This window comes from Geotrypetes seraphini, chromosome 6 (assembly GCF_902459505.1).
Source record: "Geotrypetes seraphini chromosome 6, aGeoSer1.1, whole genome shotgun sequence".
Lineage (NCBI taxonomy): Eukaryota > Metazoa > Chordata > Amphibia > Gymnophiona > Dermophiidae > Geotrypetes > Geotrypetes seraphini.
This window is the reverse complement of record NC_047089.1, coordinates 187,369,635-187,387,732: the sequence shown is the minus strand read 5'-3', so window position 1 is coordinate 187,387,732 and position 18,098 is coordinate 187,369,635. Positions and strand designations below refer to the sequence as shown.

General features: G+C 41.5%; 1 protein-coding gene across 2 annotated transcripts in view; it reads right to left on the bottom strand.

The window, feature by feature from the left end:
* Positions 1–4,165, bottom strand: part of NPC1L1 (NPC1 like intracellular cholesterol transporter 1) — a 94,052-nt gene extending 89,887 nt beyond the window's left edge. For both annotated transcript variants that reach the window (XR_004539968.1, XM_033950311.1), the window contains exon 1: positions 3,941–4,165. Coding sequence is in view for 1 of the 2 variants with exons in the window: in XM_033950311.1 (XP_033806202.1) it covers positions 3,941–4,009 (69 nt within the window). In the remaining variant the exon portion in view is untranslated. The remainder of the gene's footprint in view (positions 1–3,940) is intronic.
* Positions 4,166–18,098: the final 13,933 nt, after the last annotated feature.

The window sequence follows — 18,098 nt, the reverse complement described above, 5'->3', positions numbered from 1 at the left end:
TAACTTCGGTCAGAACATTACCTTGGGTTCCGCGATCGGGTCCTGTTTGGTCTGCCGCTGCCTGGAGGAGCTGAAGAGCAGGGAGTCCCGTGTACAGATTCTCTGCCGGTCAGAGAGAGAGATTCACACGCATGCGCACTCCAACCGGTGCCCTACAGCGCATGGAAAACAGAACATGCAGATGGACTATTTGTTGCTTTTATTGCACCTTTGCCAGTTGCAACTGTTTTTATAGACTTTTATTATTTTTTTATCATCTAATGTGATTAATAAACCTGGGAGTTTCCAGCTCATCAACTCCACTTTGCCGGTGTTGGTTTGCAATGATATCAACTACAGGAGTGATCCACATAACTAGAGACCAGTGAGCCTGACATCAGTGCCAGGTAAGATAGTAGACACATCATTGTGGAAGAATAATGCAAATCATAGTTACTTGATGCTAGGTTCCACATTTGGAGTTAGCAACCAAGAAAAATATCTAAGTATCATTGGGGACCATACATTGAAATATTCTGCTCATTGTGCAGCAGTGGCCAAATATAGTAGTAACCAATGTTAAGAAAATAAGACAAAGAATATTATGCCCCTGTATCACTAATGGTGCAACCTCACCTTGGTTAATGTGTACAATTAATATCTCAAAAAATACATAGTGGAATTAGAAAAGGTTCAAAGAAGAGTGACCAGAATGATTAAGGGGATGGAGCTCCTCTCATATGAGGAAAGGTTTAAGAGATTAGGGCTTTTTAGCTTGGAAAACAGACAGCTAAGGGGGAGATGTACAAAATCCTGAGTAGAGTAGAATGCGTAAATGTGAATAAATTGTTTACTCTTTCAAAAAGTACAAAGACTGGGGAACACTCCATGAAGTTACATGGCAATACCTTTAAAACAAATAAGAGAAAATATTATTTCCCTTAATGAATTGTTAAACTCTGGAACTTGTTGCCAGAGAATGTGATAAAAGCAGTTAATATCTGGGTTTTAAAAAAGGTTTAGACAAGTTTCTGGAGGAAAAGTCCATAAACTGTTATTAAGGTAGACATGGGGAAATACATTACTTGTCCTTGGGATTGGTAGCATGGACTCGCTACTTTTTTAGATTCTGTCGGATATTTTTGACCTGTATTGGCTACTGTCAGAAGCAGGATACTGGGTTAGATGTTTCTTCAATATAGTAGGGTACCAAGGGCAGGGTGGGTCAGATGCAGGAAGTTGGGGAGTGATGGGAGTGGTCATGGGACTGCTAGTTAACAACTGTTGGCTCCACCAGCCCCTGCCCCTCTGACATCAATTTCCTATTCTGGCGTGGGGTCTGGCAGAGCTAATGGCCGTGTGTGTGTGTAGTCAGGCTGCAGCCCCGTGGCCACTCCACACACCCTCCCATTGCTCAGTGGAGGGGTGGAGATCCCGTCACACCAGATATGCCACTGCTTTAGTCTGATCTACTATGGCCTTATGTTCTTAGGAACAAACAGAAAGGGAAATGTCTTAACAGAAAATCAGAATAAACATAAGAATTGCAGCTGCTGGGTCGGACCAGTGGTCCATCGTACCCAGCAGTCTGCTCCCACAGCAGCCCTTAGGTCAAAGACCATTGCCCTAACAGACTAGCCAATACCGTGATGAGAACAAGAAGGATGCTGATGCCGCAGATACTCCAAACAAATTGGTTTTATCGAAATCCAGATGTGGTTTCAAAATGTGGCCACATCGGGTCATCATTGCATTCAGTTCTGGTCTCCTTATCTCAAGAAAGATATAGCAGCATTAGAAAAGGTTAAAAGAAGAACAACCAAGATGATAAAGGGGATGGAACTCCTCTTATATGGGGAAAGACTAAAAAGGTTAGGGCTCTTCAGCTTGGAAAAGAGAAGGCTGAGGGGAGATATGATTGAGTGGAGTAGAATGAGTACAAATGGACTGATTTTTCACTCCGTCAAAAATTACAAAGTAGGGGGGACACTTGATGAAACTGCAGGAAAATACTTTTAAAACTAATAGGAGGAAATATTTTTTCACTCAGAGAATAGTTAAGCTCTGGAACGCGTTGCCAGCAGTTGTGGTATAAGCAGATAGTGTAGCTGGTTTTAAGAAAGGTTTGGAGAAATTCCTGGAGGAAAAGTCCATAGTCTGTTATTAAGACATGGGGAAAGCCTCTGCTTGCCCTGGATCGGTAGCATGGAATGTTGCTACTCTTTGGGTTTTGACCAGTTACTAGTGGCCTGGATTGGCCACTGTGAGAGGGAACTACTGGGCTTGACGGACCATTGGTCTGACCCAATAAGGTTACTTTTATGTTCTTGTGTGTTGGAGCATTTACTTCGTTGGCCCGTGTAAGAAGGTCTTCCATGGTTTAGTAAAACCTAGTGTATGATTTGGATTATTCTTCCCAATGTGCATAAATTTGCATTTGTCCACATTAAATTTCATCTGTCGTTTTGATGTCCAGTCTTCCAATTTCCTAAAGTTTTCCTGAAATTTTCACAGCCCTCGTGTGTTTTCACAACTTTGAATAGTTTTGTGTAGTAACTAGTGAATCTGTCGAATATGCAGACGACACAAACATTCAAAGTTATTAACAACTAGAACAGCAACAAAGCAGTCTATGAGGAACTGCAGAATGACCTTATCAGACTGAAGAGCTGGGCATCAAAATGGCAGAAGAAATTTAATGTGGACAAGTGCAAAGCAATGCACATAGGGAAAACCAATCTTAACTGTACACATTCATTGCTAGGTTCAGCATTAGGATCATGGAGTCAGCTCAGTGGATGATGGTAGTCAAAAAAAAGCAAATAGAATATTAGGAACTCTTCAGAAAGGAATGGAGAATAAAGCAGAGGATGTTATAATATCTTTATATCGCTCCCTGGTGTAATTGCATCTTAAATATAGAGCACAATTCTGTCACATCTCAAAAAAGATATTGCGGAATTAGGAAAGGTTGAAAGGGTGACAAAAAAAGATAAAGGGGATGGAACAATTCCCTATAAATAAAGACTAAACAGGTTAGGACTCTTCAGCTTGGAGAAAAGACAATTGATTAGCGATGTGACAAATGACTGAAAAAATACTTTCTCCAAACAGTCAAGCTGTGGAATTTGTTGCCAGAGCTGGGTTTGGACTAATTCCTAGATGGTAAGTCCATAAATAATTATTAGTCAAGTAGACCTTCAAAAGGTACCTTCCATCCCTGGGTGGGAAATGCAAGAAATCGATCTATTAAACTAACTAAACTAAACCTTAGGCTTATATACCACATCTTCTCTATAAGCAATAGAGCTCATAATTAGTAAAGAGAACAGATACAATATGATTTTGGAATAGTAAGGGGAGAAGCGGAATTTACAACTTTGAAAATAGCCAAGTTTTCAGATGTTTTCGAAATAGTTGGAAAGAGACCAGATTGCGCAGTTGAACAGGAAGATTAGTCCAAAACTCAGTCATTTTGAAAAGTAGAGACCTCCCTAATTTGCCAATATAGATAATGCCTTTCGACATAGGAAAAGACAATTTGAATTTCTGAGTGGATCTGGTAATGTCAGATCTTGCAGAATTCCAAGACAGGGGAAAGGAGGGGAGATGCCATGCAAGATCTTAAATGTTAAGCAGGCGCATTTAAAATAAACCCTGGAAAGAATTGAAAGCCAATGAAGTTTTTGCAAAAGTGGAGAGACATGATCAAATCTATTCTTTGGGATCTGCAAGATGCATCCTAGCGCCATGGATTAACCAGGATACTGGCCCTGATGAACCTTTGGTCTGATCCAGCACGGCATTTCTTACATTCCTAAACAATTGACCTTATCTGTGAGTAACCAGCCTGGCTTGTGAGATCTGGCCTGCGAGTGAGAAACCACCTTGAGACCTCAGCACTGTGAGCAACCATCAGATTTCTCTCCGGATATTCTGTCCTTATTCTCAGAAAACTTACCAGCTGAAGAAGAGTCCCTACCAACAGCAGAAGCTGGAGTGGTGTTTGTGCCATTCTTCTGGCTTTCATGAGGAAAGCAGTGACAGCAGAACCTTCCTTTGTGGTTTAGTAAGCAAGCCCCATGAATGACATGTAAGCTTCCAGCCTGAAAAGAATTGCAGGGCAGCAGGCAGGTGGGTGCGGTGTTTCTCCTGGTGCCCAGTCACCAGGGGATCGAACTGTGCGCTGAATTCTGGCACTGCTCAGATAATAACTGGGAGGTGCTCGAGCTTCATTTCATTCTCTCCTTTCCCCGCTTCCATGACGAAGAGGGGGGGGGGGTCGATAACCAATGGAGGCCAGGGAAGACTGCAAACACTGTTTTATCATTAACTGCTAGGATATATTTTCAGTTCCTGATACTGATAAGAGTTTAGTAGTGACAGCGGTTCATCCCAGTTCTCTCCATAGGAACTCAGATAATTCCTACTGGATTTCAAATCTTCCCTTCTTGTGGTGGGAATTTTTTTAATATAACTATGAGATTTCTCAAGTAATTTGCCTGTTTCTTAGCTCTGTTGCTTTCTTTTGGGTCCTATTACTAGGTCTTCTTTGGTGTCCTAATGTAGTAGCTTCTGTTTTGTCATTCTTTTTTTTTTTTAGTTCTATCTTTTTATTGAAGAATAACAAAAAAGTTAACATCATGCAACTTTTACAGTTCACAAAAGTCAGTATTAGGATATACACATATCAGGGAAATTGTTGTGTAGTTCAACTTATATACAATTGCTTAGACAGAAACTAAACTAAACTAAACCTTAGGTTTGTATACCGCACCATCTCCACAAGCGTAGAGCTCGGCACGGTTTACAGGGTTAGGTTGAAAAGGAGCTACAATGAAGGGTTATAGGAAAGGAGCTAGGAAGATAAAGAGGGACCGGGTACCAAAGAGCGGGAGGTGTTAGATTTTGAAAAGAGCCAAGTTTTCAGGTGTTTGCGGAAGGATTGGAGGGAGCTTGAAATTCTGAGCGGGGATGTGAGGTTAGTTCCAGAGTTTCTGTGGTTCTAAAGGGGAGGGATGTTCCTAGATTTCCTACGCGGGATATACCTTTTGCAGAGGGGAATGATAGTTTCAGTTTTTGGGAGGATCTAGTGGAATTAGGGTTAGAGGAGTTCCAGATGAGTGGGATAACGGGAGGGAGGATGCCATGTAGGATCTTGAAAGCTAAACAGGCACATTTAAAGAGGACTCTGGAGTGTAAATAAATGTTACTGGGATTCCAAATATTATGATGTTGATTATGAATCTGTTGATGTTGTAATCCAGGGGTGGGCAACTCCGGTCCTCGAGGGCCGGAATCCAGTCGGGTTTTCAGGATTTCCCCAATGAATATGCATTGAAAGCAGTGCATGCACATAGATCTCATGCATATTCATTGGGGAAATCTTGAAAACCCGACTGGATTGCGGCCCTCGAGGAGGGACTTTGAGACCCCTGGCTTATATAGACATAGAGAATTCCACCAAAAGGTAAAGTTCAATAAAGATGCTGATTTCCAATGTTGGAGAATTTGTTTAATGCCAATGGATATCATGATATCAATCAATTTTGGCTCACATGAGCAAGGGTTAAGCAGGGGTAGAGAACTCCGGTCCTCGAGAGCCGTATTCCAGTCGGGTTTTCAGGATTTCCCCAATGAATATGCATGAGATCTATGTGCATGCACTGGTTTCAATGCATATTCATTGGGGAAATCCTGAAATCCCAACTGGAATACAGCTCTCGAGGACCAGAGTTCCCTATCCCTGGGTTAAAGCGGGTGTAAAGAACACATTATAATAATATCAAATGATAAGTCTGCAGTACAATTGGAAATGGAGCATATGAAGCCCATCTCTGCAACCAGAAAGGTTGAATCAGGGGCATGAGAAGAGCATATGAGAGAGCGTGTCTTGTGACTTCAAACAGTGTCAACAAAGATCTTCTGCTGTTTTGTCCATTCTTTTTTATTAATAAAAGGTGTGCCATACTTCTTGTTGCCAGAAAAGTCCTTAAGTCTGTGTTGTTTTCCTGCTATATGAGTGTCACTACAATGCCTGCATGGGAGGAGTGGTGGGGGCAGAGGGAAGACATTTTGGATTTAGCTGATGCCTTTTTTCACTAGGTAAGTTATATTCAGGTATAGTAGGTATTTCCCTGTCGTTGGAGGGCTTTGATTTTGCCAAGTGGAGTCTTAAGTGATACAACCAAGGTTGTAAAATCTGACGAGGACCAGCATAGCACAATCTACTTCACAGAGGAGACTTCAAAACTCTAAACATTAACAATAACAAATCAAAATTAGAACAAAAAAGGGGACTATGAATGGCAGGTGACTATCTAAACAACAAAGCTGCTTCTTTAAAACAAAGATGTCATAGGGTCATTCCATGTCAAGTGGGCTAATGGTGCTCACCATTATGTTTCAGATTTTGTTCAAAATTTGCACCTAGAACAGGCAAAGTGCTAAAAGAATTTTCCTAAGATTTTAGATTCCTAACTGCAATAGTCACTGGGCTAGACCCACTTGTCTGGCTGGGTGTTGGCAGCATTGTGCACAGTCATGAATAAAGTGTCATTTTTAGCTGCTTGTAAAATTGAGAGCAATTGGGCAAGAGCGCTAATTTGTGGCAGTCCAGCATAACTTTTTGTGCTAGTTGCAACAATGCTAGTATGAGCATTATGAATTCAAAAGCCCCCCTGAAAAGTCTGCTCAAAGTGGGCCCAAATTTTGTCACAGTTTGTGGCAACCGATTTTGACCACAGCAAGTGTAGACTTCTGATTTTTTTTTATCATAGATTATCCTCTCAAATTTGGCATCTTTGACACAAGGGCTGAAATTTGTCAATTTTCAGGACCAATTATAAAAGAAAGAGTCTGCCTATGGCCTCCTTTTATCAAGGCGCTACGTGGGTTAGCGCATCAGACATTTCATCACACGCTAACTCTCGTGGCAGCCTAAAATCCTAACGCCTCGTCAATGGAGGCGTTAGGTACTAGCTCGGTAGGTGGTTTAACGCGAGGTATTCCGCACATTAAACCGCTACCACGCCTTTGTAAAAGGACCCCTATAAGCAACACTGTCTGAAAGAAAAAAATTTACTCTACAAGATATAAGCCTTTTGTTTTTGCAATGTGTACAAATTCACCTCAAAGTTAGAAACACTTAGTAGTATGACATACAAACCTTTTATCAATAATGGCCTATGGACTTCTCTATTAGGAAATTATCCAAACCTTTTTTAAATCTCCTATTCCATGATTTTCTAATTTCCTCAGGAGTCTTTCATGAGGTACTTTGTCAAATGCCTTTTGAAAATCCAGAAACAAAGCATCAACTGACAATGTAAGGAAATTCTTCTTTTCGGAGAGGGTGGTGGATGCCTTGAATGTGTTTCCGAGAGAGGTGGTGGAGAGGAAAATGGTGACAGAGTTCAAAAAAGTGTGGGATGAACACAGAGGATCTAGAATTAGAAAATAATAGTAAATATTGAAGAACTGGGCAGGCTTGCACGGTCTGTGTCTGTATATGGCCACTTGGTTGGGGATGGGCTGGAGTGAGCTTTGATGGAGACTTCAGTAGTTGGAACCTAAGCACAGTGCCAAGCAGAGCTTTGGATTCTTTTAGCTAAGAAGAAGAAGAAGAAAAAACTAAATTGAATCAGGTTGGGCAGATGGATGGATCATTCAGGTCTTTATCTGCCGTCATCTACTATGTTACTATGTTTTCCTCATGCTTATTTACCCCTTCATAAAAATGTAGTAGATTGGCGAAGCAAGATTTCCCTTGACTAAATCCTTGGTTTTTTTCTCATGAATCCATGCCTATATATATATATATATATATATATATACTCTGTAATTTTGTTCTTTATAAAGGAAAGGGAAAGGAGAAGTCTCTACCATTTTGCCTGGCATCAATGTCAGGCTTGCTGGTCTATAATGAGCCAGATCACCTTTAGAAACCTTTTTTAAAGTTGACGTTATAATGTTATATTGTGCACCATCCAATCTTCAAATGATATTGTAAGAGACAGAAAAAAATCTATCCATTCCTTGAATGGTCACTTTTGGAAATATTGCAATATTTGTACGTTCTGGGGATAAGTTAGTGGCCATCCAACAAAAGTGACAAAAGAGAGAAAATCCACAGATTGAGTAAGCCCTGTAACAGCACAATAGGCAGTTACAAAGGATGGACTTCAGGTGGGATATGAGGACCATGCAGTTCTTTTCTGTTGACATCTTCTACTAATTCAGTCTTACTTGGCACAGAATGAGAAAGCATTGAAAGTTGGCCTTGCTTATTTCCTCTTTGACTGAGTGAAACATGTGAAGTTGTGTTGCTACTTTTTGATGTCATTCAGACAGTTGCCAGCAGTTTGCTCAGTATGATGTCAGTAACAAAGAAAGCTCTACCTGTTTATGTTATCATCAGATAGTCTGTCCAGCATCATGTCCCTTAGAAGGAAGGGCTCAAACATGTGAGGCATTAGAGTCCATTGTCATTAGAGGAAGTGTATAGATCCAGCTTCACAGAACTGTTTATCTATTCTCTCTGTAAACGGTAAAGAGATAGCCAAGAACCAAGCAATGAAATCAGAAAGCTACAGAAAAGTCCCAGTCTTATTAAAAAGTACTTCCAAGCATACTTTGATATGTTGCCTGTATATATTACACCCTGTGAACTCTTGAAAGAAGCTTTCTTTAGCATAAATTATCAATATAAAACTTATCATAGATACCAAAAACATGATTAAAAAATAAACATCAAAAGCATAAACAACATAAAAATATCAAGCATAAAAAGGATCATCATAGGGGTCCTCCCTACAATTCCACATGAAAAGACAAATTATCAGTAGCTATCTCAAATGTGAATAAAAAGAACACAGCTGTCCATGTCATCAATGCCACAGTCATCTAAGCAATTATTACTGATGCTATCATTTTTATGATCTCTGTTCCATTTAGAGAGGCAGAGTTGAAGGCCGCAGTTGTCACTTCAAGATATCAAAGTCCCTGACACAGCAAAGAAGGCACTTCAGTAAGGAGCCTCTTATCATTCTTAGAGCTGCCACATTCTATTTGCAGGTGCTGCATTGCAAGACAATCAGAGGCTGCATCTCTTATCAGGGGCTAAATGCCTTCCCCAAGGTCTGGGCAGTAAACCTTGAGGGATAAGTGCAATGTCAAAGACAGCTGCTGGTGAAATTCCTGGAATTCAGACTTCAGCTGGAAACAAATTCTTTGCTTAGTAGAGCACTTGATCGGTAAGGTTAAGAACATTTAATTTTAATTTGCTTTTATAAAAATCTATACATTGTTTTTATGGAACAACTGAACAAGGTGATGTACAAACCACCACCACCTACTACTACTATTTATCACTTCTATAGTGCTGAAAGGCATAAACAGTGCTGTACATTTTGCCATTTAATAGACAGTCCCTGCTCGGACAAGTTTACAAGCTAACTTGGGCAGACATGACATATAGGGTTGGGGATACAGAATCCAAGGCGAGAGGAGTTAAGAGTTAAAAGCAGTCTCAAAGAAGTGGGCTTTTAACTTGGACTTGAACACTGCCAGAGATAGAGCCCACCATAGGGATTTGGGCAGTGTGTTCCAGGCATAAGGCACAGCAAAATAGAAGGGACAGAGTCTGGAGTTGGCAGTCGAGGAGAAGGGCACAGATAGGAGGGACTTACCAGTTGAGAGGGGGGGGGACATAGGGGGGCGATAAGAGAAGAGGGGTTGTGAAGGGCAGCCATGTGAATGCATTTGTAGATTAGTAAGGAGTTTGAATTGTATTCAGAAATGGATAGGAAGCCAATGAAGTGACTTTAGGAGAGAGTTAATGTGAGTATAGCGACTCTCATGGAATAAGAGTCGTGCAGTTGAATTCTGGACAGATTGAAGGGGAGAAAGATGACTGCATGGAAGACCTGACAGTATCGAGTTGCAGTAATGGATATGGGTTTTGGTAGTTGCTCGGAGAAAGCAGACACCTGACAGCAGAGCTTTCTAGGATCAAATGCTTATATCAATAGAATAACAATAAGCCAAACTACGCAGATTGCACAATATATACCATTACAAATCACACCATTTGTTGACAAATTGATGAGCAATCCTTAGAACATAAGAATTGCCGCTGCTGGTCAGACCAGTGGTCCATTGCGCTCAACAGTCTGCTCACATGGCAGCCCCCAGGTCAAAGACCAATGCCCTAACCGAGACCAACCTCACCTGCGTACATTCCAGTTCAGCAGAAACTTGTCTAGCCTTGTCTTGAATCTCTGGAGGGTGTTTTCCCCTGTAACAGACTCTGGAAGAGCATTCCAGTTCTCCACCACTCTCTGGGAGAAGAAGAACTTCCTTACGTTTGTACGGAATCTATCCCCTTTTAACTTTAGAGAGTGCCCTTTCGTTCTCCCCACCTTGAAGAGGGTGAACAACCTGTCCTTATCTACCGAGTCTATTCCGTTCATTATCTTGAATGTCTCGATCATGTCCCCTCTCAATCTCCTCTTTTCAAGGGAGAAGAGGCCCAGTTTCTCTAATCTCTCATTGTACGGCCCCTTAACCATTTTAGTCGCTCTTCTCTGGACCCTTTTGAGTAGTACTGTGTCTTTCTTCATGTACGGCGACCAGTGCTGGATGCAGTATTCCAGGTGAAGGTGTACCATGGCCCGGTACAGTGGCATGATAACCTTCTCTGATCTGTTCGTGATCCCCTTCTTAATCATTACTAGCATTCTGTTCACCCTTTTCGCCACCACCACACATTGTGCAGATGACTTCATTGACTTGTCGACTAGTACTCCCAAGTCTCTTTCTTGGGGGGGTCTCTCCAAGTACCACCCCGGACATCTTGTATTCATGTGTGAGATTTTTGTTACCAACCTGCATCATCTTACACATCCACGTTGAACCTCATTTGCCATGTTGCTGCCCATTTCTCAAGCATGGTTATATCGCGTTGCAGATCTTCACAATCCCCCTGCGTCTTCACTACTCTGAATAACTTCGTATTGTCTGCAAATTTAATCACCTCACTCGTTATACCCATTTCCAGATCATTTATGAATATGTTGAAGAGCACGGGTCCAAGCACCGAGCCCTGCGGCACCCCGCTGGTGACGTTCTTCCAGTCCAAATATTGTCCATTTACCCCCACTTTCTGTTTCCTATTCGCCAGCCAGTTTTTAATCCACTTGAGTATTTCACCCTCTATTCCATGGCTTACAATTTTCCAAATAGTCATTCTTGTAGAACCTTGTTGAACTCCTTCTGAAAAACTTCACATAGCTGTCTTTCTATCTTGGCTGCTTTATTACCAAAATCCACGTATTGACATTGTTGTGCTATACAGGCCTCCTTCACAATCAGAAGTAGACAAAGATTTAATTGAAGATGTTCACAAGATAGCTAGGAAAGGGAAGTACTACTGACAGGTTATTTTAATATGCTGGACCTCGATTGGGCCACTCCTGCTGCAGGGTCATCTAGAAGCAAGGAGATCTTGGATTAGCTACAGGAAAAATTGTTCCACCAATTAGTAACGGAACCCATGCAGGATAGAATTATTCTGGACTTATTGTTTACAAATGGGGAAGTGTTTCTGATGTTACGGTGGGTGATCATTTGGCATCTAATGATCACTGAAATATGCGGAAGAAGAGGACTTACTCAAGTTTGAAGGTTCTAGACTTCAAAAGAACTAACTTTGTCATGATTGGAGAATACCTCAAGGAGGAGCTAGTTGGATGGAAACAGCTGAACAAAGTAGAACAGCAATGGGTAAAACTGAATGGAGCTATTTTAAAGGTGATCAAACCTTTATGTTAGAAAAGTGCATAAAGGTAAAAGGAAAACAAGGCTGCTTTGATTCTCAAATGTAGTAGCTAAAAGGGTAAGAGAAAAAAGGATAGCCTTCATAAATTAAAGACATTGCAGAAAGAGGAAGACAGGCAAATATATGTGGAAAAGCTACAAGAACGTGGAAAAGCTGTCAGAAAGGCAACGATGCAAATGGAAGAAAAGATAGTCAATAGGGTAAAATTGGGTGAAAAAGTGCTTTTTGTAGATATGTGATAGGAAGAAGTGTCAAAATGGCATAGTGAGGTTCAATGGTGAAGGGGACAAATATGATAAGCATAAGGTTCAACTGCTTAACAATTATTTCTGCTCTGTGTTCATGGATAAAAGACTAAGGATAGGACCACAGAAAATGAATGCAAATGGGAATGGATGTGTGGTAGACTAGGATAGATTCTTAGAAGACTGTGTTTCTGAGGAGCTAGCTAAATTAAAAATAGACAAGACAATGGGGCCTGATGGGATACATCCAAGGGTACTCAAGGGACTAAAGAGGCTTTGGTAGCTCCATTGCTCATTTTTTTCAATGCTTCTTTAGAGTCTGGAGTAGTCCTGAAGGACTGGAGAAGGGTGTATGTGATTCCTCTGCACAAAAGAAAGAAGTAAGGAGGAGGTTGAGAACTACAGTCCTGTTAGTCTGACCTCAGTAGTGAGTAAACTAATGGAAATGCTTCTTTTAAGCAGAGGATAGTGAAATTTCTAGACTGGACTGCAGGACCAAAGGCAGCATGGTTTTAAAAGTGTTAGGTCTTGTCAGCCAAATCTGATTGATTTCTTTGACTGAGTGATCAAAAAGTTGGACACGGGAGGGGTGCTAGATATGGTGTACTTAGACTTTGGCAATGCCTTTGACATGGTGCTGCATAGGCGGTTGATAAATAAACTGAGGGCTCCTTTTACAAAGGTGCGCTAGGGCCTTAACGCACGCAATAGCGTGCATTAAATTCCTGAGCGCGTTAGCCACTACCGCCTCCTTCATAAAATGAGCCCTGAGTGTCTTTGGTATGGATCCTAAAGTGACGGACTGGATTAAAAGCTAATTAAGCGGAAGGAAACAAAGGGTAGTGGTAAATGGAGTTTGCTCAGAGGAAAAGAATGTTGTTAGTGGAGTGTTGCAGGGATCTGTCCTTGGCCAGCTCTTTTTAGCACCTTTGTGAGTGATATTGTGGAAGGACTTTCTGGCAATGTTTGTCTTTTTGCAGATGATACCAAGCTCTGTAATAGGGTAGAAACCCTGGAGGGTGTGGATAACATGAGGTAGGATCTAGCAAAGCTTGAAGAATGGTCTGGCAATTTGCAACTAAGATTTAATGCTAAAAAATGCAGGGTTATACACTTGGACTGCAAAAATCCAGAACAGGGTAGTATAGGAAGAGAAGTACTACTGTGCACAAAAGAAGAGCAGGACTCGGGGGTGATAGTGTCTAATGATCTCAAGGTGGCAAAACAGGTAGAAAAGTGACAAATCAAAGTCAGGAGGATGCTCAGATACATAGGGAGAGGAATGGCAAGAAGGAAAAGGGAGGTAATAGTGCTGTTGTATAAGTCTGGTGAGGCCCCATTTGGAATATTGTGTGTAATTTTGGAGACCAAACCTTCAAAAAGATATAAACAGGATGGAGTTGGTCCAGAGGACTGCTACAAAATTGGTTAGTGATCTTTGTCTTAAAGTATATGGAGACAGACTTAGAGACCTGAATATGTTTCTGGAAGAAAGACAGGAGAAAGGGGATTTGATAGAGACATTTAAATATCTCCATGGCATTAATGTATGGGAGATGAGTCTTTTTCAAATGAAGGAAAGGGCAGAGGATGAAGTTAAGAGGTGATAGGCTCAGGAGTAATCTAAGGAAATACTTCTTTAAAAAAAGGGTAGTAGATGTGTGAAGTACTCTCCTGGTAGAGGTGATGGAGACAAAGACTGTAACTGAATTCAAGAAAGTGTGGTACAGGCACGTGGGATCTCTTAGGGAGAGGTGGAGATAGTGAATGCTGTGGATGGGCAGACTGGATGGGGTCATTTGGCCTTTATCTGTCATCATTTTTCTATATGAGCAGGAATTCCATTCAGATGCTATACAACACAGTTCTTCAACCGCCGGTCCGGGGACCGGTGTCGGTCCGCAGAAAATTTCTGCCGGTCCGCGCAGGGCCGGCGAGATCAAGTCGGCAGTTAAATTTCCTGCCAACTGCGGTTCCTGCTCATTAATGTTCCTCCCAGCCTCAGGCGATTAAGATAGGCTGCCGACGTCGGGGCCTTCCTCTCCTCGCCTGTTCGGAAACAGGAAGTTGAAACAAAATAGGCGGGACTCAGAGAGTGAAGGTTCCGACGTCGGCAGCCTGTCTTGATCGCTGCCCCTGCCGAGTTGCTGAAGAGGGCCACGGGGAAGTTACAAGTAGAATGGAGAGAGCTGCAGATACTGGTGCAGGTGGAGAAAGATGGTCAGCGAGTGCGAGCAAGATCCTGGGGAGCCTTCACAGTGACTTCCTCCCTTCCCACCAGCTCTCCTACTTGCCAGGGCAGTGATTTACCGGCAACTTCCTGCAGGCAAGTACTGAGAGCTGCTGGAAGGGGAGACAGCCACTGTAGGAGGCAGGGAAGCTGCTGGATAAAGGGAGAGCTGTTACTGGACTTGGAGAGAGTTAGAAGGAGCGATGCTGCTGGGAGGGGAGGAGGGAAAGGGATGGGAAGAGATGAGAGTTAATGTTGGATAGAGGGAGGAGGGAAGGGAGAAGAAGGAGAGATGCTGCTGGAAGGGGAGAAGGGAAAGGGATGGGAAGAGAGTTAATGTTGGATAGAGGGAGGAGGGAAGGGAGAAGAAGGAGAGATGCTGCTGGGAGGGGAGGAGGGAAAGGGATGGGAAGCGAGTTAATGTTGGATAGAGGTAGGAGGGAAGCGAGAAGGAAAAAAAGGAAGGAGGGAAGGGAGAAAGAAAAAAGGAAGGAAACAGCTGGCAGGGAGGTTACAGGAGGGGAAGGGGTCAGGGTGGAATGGAGAGATCAGATGAGGGAAAGGGGAGAGAGAGGAATGAGAAAGTAGAGAGACTGATGCTGGAAAGGGGGGTCAGCAGAGAAATGAAAGAGGGATAAAGATGCTAGATCTGGTGTAGGACTCGGAGAGATAAAAATGAAGAAAGCAGTGAAGCTGGAATGAATGATGTAAAAAGGAGAGAGGAGGAACAGGCTGGATGGACAGGGAAGAGGGGCATATAAAGAAGTCAGATACATATGGAAGAGGGAGAGGGCAGACATTGGATGAAACGGGCAGATGCTGGAAGGAAAAGAGTGAAAAGAAGATGAAAGCAGAAACCAGAGACAACAAAAGGTAGAAAAAAATAATTTTATTTCTATTTTGTCATTAGAATATATCAGATTTGAAATATATATCCTGCTAGAGACATAACTGAGGACTGCAGTATTCTGTTAGCATGATATTTCTATGTAGCATTCTATAATAACTTGGCTTGTTCAGTTTTATTGATAGTAGAGGGGATATATGTGAAGGGAGGGGAGACAGGGGTTTTGCTGGTCCGTGCTCTGTATATTTGTATTTATAAAATCACAATTGTTCAGAATATTGTTTCTTTTTATACTTTAATAAAATACGTTCAATATAAAATCATAATTGCGGCTTGTGCAGATAGGATCAGATGGTTTGCGGGGACCGAGCTCGCGGAGATGGGGCGTAAATGGGGTTTTAAAATTTTAGTCCTAGTAGTTTGCTAGTCCACAAAATAATTCTTTTATTTCTGCCGGTCCACAGGTGTAAAAAGATTGAAGAACACTGCTATACAATACTCACAACAGGTCAACTATTCCTTCATTGGCAAGAGGCATAGCAAGGGTTTCTGGGGACTGGGGCCAATGTTTATATTTGTAGACCCCCTCCCCCCCTCCCTATCTGTAGTCATACAATCCCAGCTGACATAGTGGGTCCAGTCTTTCTCAAGAAAGAACACCTAGCTACTGGTAGTTGGGTTTTCAATATGAGCCCTCTGCTCTGAGGTTCTCAATTTTTTTTTAAGTTTCTTAATATGAGTCTTTTAAATATGAGTTTCATTTGAGTCCTATGTGTTTTGCATGGTTTTATCTAGTCTTATATAGAAAAAAGTTAAATATATTACACAAATATACAATTTAAATGTTTTCATGATTATGTTTCAGATGCATTTTTATACATTTCTTTTGTTTTGTAGACTTCTGAGGAAGGTGTATGCTTAACACTGACTGAGTTGAGTCAAATTGATAAACTTTAAGTAAAATATCCCTGTGGAAGCATCTCTATCCTCCTACTATTTGTTTTATCTGTTTTCAGGATCACCACCATGTATATGCATGAGATAATTTTACATATGTTACAAATTTTATGCAAATCTATCTCATGCTTATTCATGGTGGTAAGCCTGAAAACCCTGGTGACTAATAATAACTTTATTCTTCTATACTGCCATAGTCGTGAGACTTCTAGGCGGTTCACATTGAAGAGAGCTGGACAGTCAGCGAGTTACAATATGCAGAAGTCAGAGAATTACAGCATACAGAATCTTAAAAAAGGCAGCGAAATACAATATATACAGCATACAGAATCTTAAAAGGCAGCGAAATACAATATACAGATTGTTAACAAATGTTAGAGGTTTCAGACTTATATGCAGGAGTGGAGATACTTTTTAGGTGATATTTCTGTCGAATAAGGCAGTTTTTATGGCTTTTCTAAAGGCGTCATAGATCAGTCTTGCTCCATTAATGTAGCTGTCTAACCAGTGTTGTTGTTTGTTTGCTTGGTACATAAAAATTCTATTCAGAAAGGTTTTGTATTTGCAGCCGGTAATGCTTGGGTATGCAAATAGATTACAGTTTCTGGTTAGTCTAGTAGGGTTGTATAGTATGAAGTGAGGTAACAGGTAGATAGGAGCTAGTCCCCAAACCAGCTTGAAACATATGCAAGAGAACTTGAATATAATTCGCGCCTCCATTGGCAGCCAGTGAAGCAGTCTGTAGTAGGGGCTAACATGGTCGCTCCAGGAGAGAGTTGAGAAGCACTGCTCTAATCTGTTCTTTTTAGTATTATTATTATTTTTTGTACTGGGTATGCAAACTGTAAAGAGACAATTTGTACAATAAAGCTACACACAACTGTTATCTGTTCTTCTAGTGACACATATCTTCCTTGCTACTTAACACCCTCCGACCATTACCCTTCCCTCCATAAACCCTTCAGTTTGAGCCTGTCCCCCCAACTCAATACCCCCTTCAACCTGCACTTCTTTTCATATATTTATTTATTGCCCCTTTAGCCAAGTCTTGCCAAACGTTGTCCTTTATTACCTGATGTTTTCTGAACGTTCAGACTTTAAATTCTTAATGAGTTTTTCAAACTCCAACCAATCAAACAAAACTGGATATACCCATCTGCCTCAAGAACCACCATACCTATACATTAATACAAACCTAACTGGCTCTACTTCCCCTCCCCCTCTCCATCCCATACTGAATTCTACCCTTCTGCTATTCCCTTCCTTTTCTTATCGCTTTAAAATCTCATTCCTCCTCCATTGTTGTTCTTAGGTCCTTGTGACTTGATGAAATGCCTTCCTTTTTACATTCCCTCCAGGATCTGTCAGAGGCTTCAGGGTAAATATTTTTTAAACTTTGCTGATGTTCTCTCTAATAAAAACTTTGATGTGCATTCTCTTTTTTGCCTTAGTACTTACCAGCCCCCCAAATACTCTTCCACACCCCTCCAAGTCTTTTTTCCCAATCTGCCATAAATCTAAGCCAGTGGTTCCCAAACTTGTCCTAGAGGACCCCCAGGCCAGTCGGGTTTTCAAGATAGCCCTAATGAATATGCATGACAGAGATTTGCATATAATGGAGATGCCAGGAATGCAGATCTGCTCCATGCATATTTATTAGGGCTATCTTGAAAACCCGACTGGCCTAGGGGTCCTTCAGGACAGGTTTGGGAACCACTGATCTAAGCAAACTCCCTCCTCCTGAAATAATCATAATGTCCCCCTTCAAACTCCTCAACAATTTCCAGACTCCTTTAACCGGTGGCACTCCTTTGTCTTCATCTCTTAACTCACTCATTTACCTTTATCTATCGTATCATTCCTTCTGCTAGAAACTCCCCAAACCTGAGATGCCCTGTCTGTCTGTCCAAATTAGATTGTAAGCTCTTCTGTGCAGGGACCATCTATTGAATGTTAAATGTACAGTGCTGCATACACTTTTAGAGCTATAGAAATGATAAA